This window comes from Nicotiana tabacum, chromosome 4 (genome assembly GCF_000715075.1).
Source record: "Nicotiana tabacum cultivar K326 chromosome 4, ASM71507v2, whole genome shotgun sequence".
Lineage (NCBI taxonomy): Eukaryota > Viridiplantae > Streptophyta > Magnoliopsida > Solanales > Solanaceae > Nicotiana > Nicotiana tabacum.
In genome coordinates this window covers 21,941,737-21,944,723 of record NC_134083.1, presented here as the reverse complement: position 1 = coordinate 21,944,723, position 2,987 = coordinate 21,941,737, and the positions used below count along the sequence as shown (strand labels likewise).

At 37.4% G+C, this 2,987-nt stretch overlaps 1 protein-coding gene across 1 annotated transcript; it reads left to right on the top strand.

Moving 5' to 3' along the window:
• Positions 1–1,069: 1,069 nt before the first annotated feature.
• On the top strand, positions 1,070–2,731 carry LOC107783041 (uncharacterized). The gene is made up of 3 exons (XM_016604002.2): positions 1,070–1,771; positions 1,892–2,064; positions 2,385–2,731. The coding sequence occupies exons 1-3, from the start codon at positions 1,172–1,174 to the stop codon at positions 2,560–2,562; spliced, it is 951 nt and encodes a 316-aa protein (XP_016459488.1). The 5' UTR covers positions 1,070–1,171; the 3' UTR covers positions 2,563–2,731.
• Positions 2,732–2,987: the final 256 nt, after the last annotated feature.

The following is a 2,987-nucleotide window of genomic DNA, read 5'->3' as shown; positions in this document are numbered from 1 at the left end:
AGATATAAACTCCAAACAATATTCTCAATTGTTTGCAACAACACCCAATACAAATAAATAATAGTTTTTGAAAACCCAAATTCGATTTCAAAGCTTTAAAGCTTTTTAATGGTTGTCAATGTTAGAGAGTCAAATACCTTCAAAATTTATTGATTGGCAATTTCAATTTGAACACCAATTGTGTAACATGAAAGAAAATTGCTAAGTTAAAACGATTGAAATCCATTGATGAATTCCATTAAAACTCTATACAACAAGAAAGCATAAAAAACAGAGAACATTAAATGAAGAAAAAATGGAGAAAAAAACAGAGAAGGTGAGTAGAGAGACGAGGAGAGAGACGGAGAGAGAGACTGGCAAGTATAAAGGGATAAGGAAATAACTGATATCCTTTATTCAATTCCTAATATAAATAGATACTCATTTAAAATTTATTTATATATTTGATAAATTGTATATGACCATGTAATTAAGAGCCCATTTGGACATAAGAATTTTTTTAACTTTTTTCGAAATATTTTCACTTTTTTTTCGAAATCAGTGTTTGGCCATAAAATTTTCAATTTTCACTTGAATATGAATTTTGGAATTTTTCAAAAATTTAAAAAACTCCAAAAAATTATTTTTCAAATTTTTCACTCAGATCACTCATAAAACTTCAAAAACAACCCAAAATTATATTCATGTCCAAACACAACTCTAATTTTTAAATACCATTTTTACTTTAAAAATTTTATTTTTTTTTTAAATTTTACAATTCTTACGTCCAAATGTCCACTAAATTAAAATTTGAGTAGGGATGTAAGGAGGTTTCAAATAGTATATTGGAGGATAAAAATCCCTAACTTATTCCAGTAAAGACCCCAAAACTATTTGTAGCACACTGAGCAGAACCGGACCCACGGCAGTATGGTAGTCACCACCTAAATATCATTCAACGTGCAGATTTATACTCGAATACTGTAGGACTTTTGTCGGTTTCGGGACCATTTGGCCAATCAACGGCTCTGATTTATTTCCATCAGCGATCTTCTTTTTTCTATAAAAACCTTCCAAGTTGCAACTCAGCCAACCACTTCTCACTCTCTCCTCCAAAGGAGGGACTCCTTTGGTTACTCACTCTGATTTCTGAAATTAAAAAACCTAATTTGCGATTGATCTCATCCAAAAGATGCTATTAAGAAGCTCATCAAGTCCTTTACTGAATTCATGGGTACCAATCTCGTGCGGGTCGTCGCCGGAATCAGACAAGATGCTACCAATACAGACGCCGCAATTGATTAGGACTGGATCTCATTCGATGTCTACGTCGTTTGGTCATGATGAATCTCCGACCAAACATTCATCCAGCCGGTGCATGCGCGAGTCGGACCTCCGAGATCCAGCTGTACTTCCCAAGAAGAACAAAAACGGGCCAAAGAAGCCGAAGCCGGCGAAGCTAAAAGAGAGAGAAGTGGGTTCGACAGAGGTGACGAGATTGTTGTCGAATTCCGGTTTGGGAAAGGCGGAGGAGGAGGCTTCTGCTGTGGCTGTTGAGGAAAAAGGGAGGGTGTTGCAGTCCCTGGTGGCGGGCGGTGCAGGTGGAGGCGGAGGAGGTAGAGTTTGCGGTGGAGGTGGCAGCGGCGGGTCACGTGATGGGGATGGACCGGATTCTCAAGATTCAAATAGTTGGCATGGACATGAGAGTACGGAGGCTTATTACCAGAAAATGATCGAAGCCAATCCAGGAAATGGTCTCCTTCTGGCCAATTATGCCAGATTCTTGAAAGAGGTAAGGCAATTCTAGATTAGAGTTTCATTGCCTCTGAATAATTATGTATTTGAATAGTTAAGTACTCCATTTATCAATATGATTTATTGGGTCATTTGATGCCAATTATTGGGGAAACAGGTTAAGGGGGATTTAGGAAAAGCCGAGGAGTACTGCGGAAGAGCAATATTAGCAAATCCAAATGATGGTAATGTGTTGTCACTCTACGCTGATCTAATATGGCAAACCCAAAAAGACGCAGGTCGTGCCCACACATACTTTGATCAAGCCGTGAAATCTGACCCTGATGACTGGTATGCATATGCACTGCATCTCTTTCTTTTTAACATTTGAAATCTTTAGATGAGTAAAAAGATTCTAGTTGTCACCTATATTAGATATTGCTATTTGCTATCATGTTAATGATTGATGGAACCTTCAACTGATTCCAGCCTGAATAGCTCTACTATAGATGGACCACATTTGTATGCTATTTGTCTACTCTCTTGAAAAATCTTGGTGGTCCATTTGCCCAAACTATCACACAATTGTGTCAATTGACCCTGTTAGGATTATGGTGGCGTGCTTCATTTGTCTTTTAACGTGACGAATGGGTGCTATATTGTTAATGCAGCTATGTACTGGCCTCATATGCTAGATTCTTGTGGGATGCTGAAGAAGAGGACGAGAACGAGGAAGAAGAACTAAGCGAGGGAAGTAGGCAATTTGGTATTCCGAATGGGAATTCAGCAGCAACCCAGAACTACTTTGGTGCATCATCTCATCGACCTCCTTTGACTGCTGCTTCTTAGATTTGCAGTCTCTTCTAATGTTAATCACACTCTGGAGCAAATTGTTTAGATAACTAATAGTACTACTATATAAGTAGCTAAGAAATAGATTACTCTCGAGTTTCGACTACGAAGAGTTTTCTCTTCCTGTCTCTTTTACAAGCACTAATAAAACTAGAGTTCTGACTAATTATAATTTTGTGATGTATGATAACCGAGAAATATCATTTGTACACTTCGTTACTCTGAAATAAAGCATAAAGCTAGTTGTTCTGTAGTATGATAAGTGCTCACTAATTCTCCAGAAAACACTTAAGAGGCTCTAATAACTATAAATTTAACATAGAATACCTTCCCTCCATTTTTTTCTGTTGGATATTGGATTTGAACGTGTCCCATTGAATGTTCAGTGGACCAAATTTGTTTGGTTAACCTAAGACGAATAA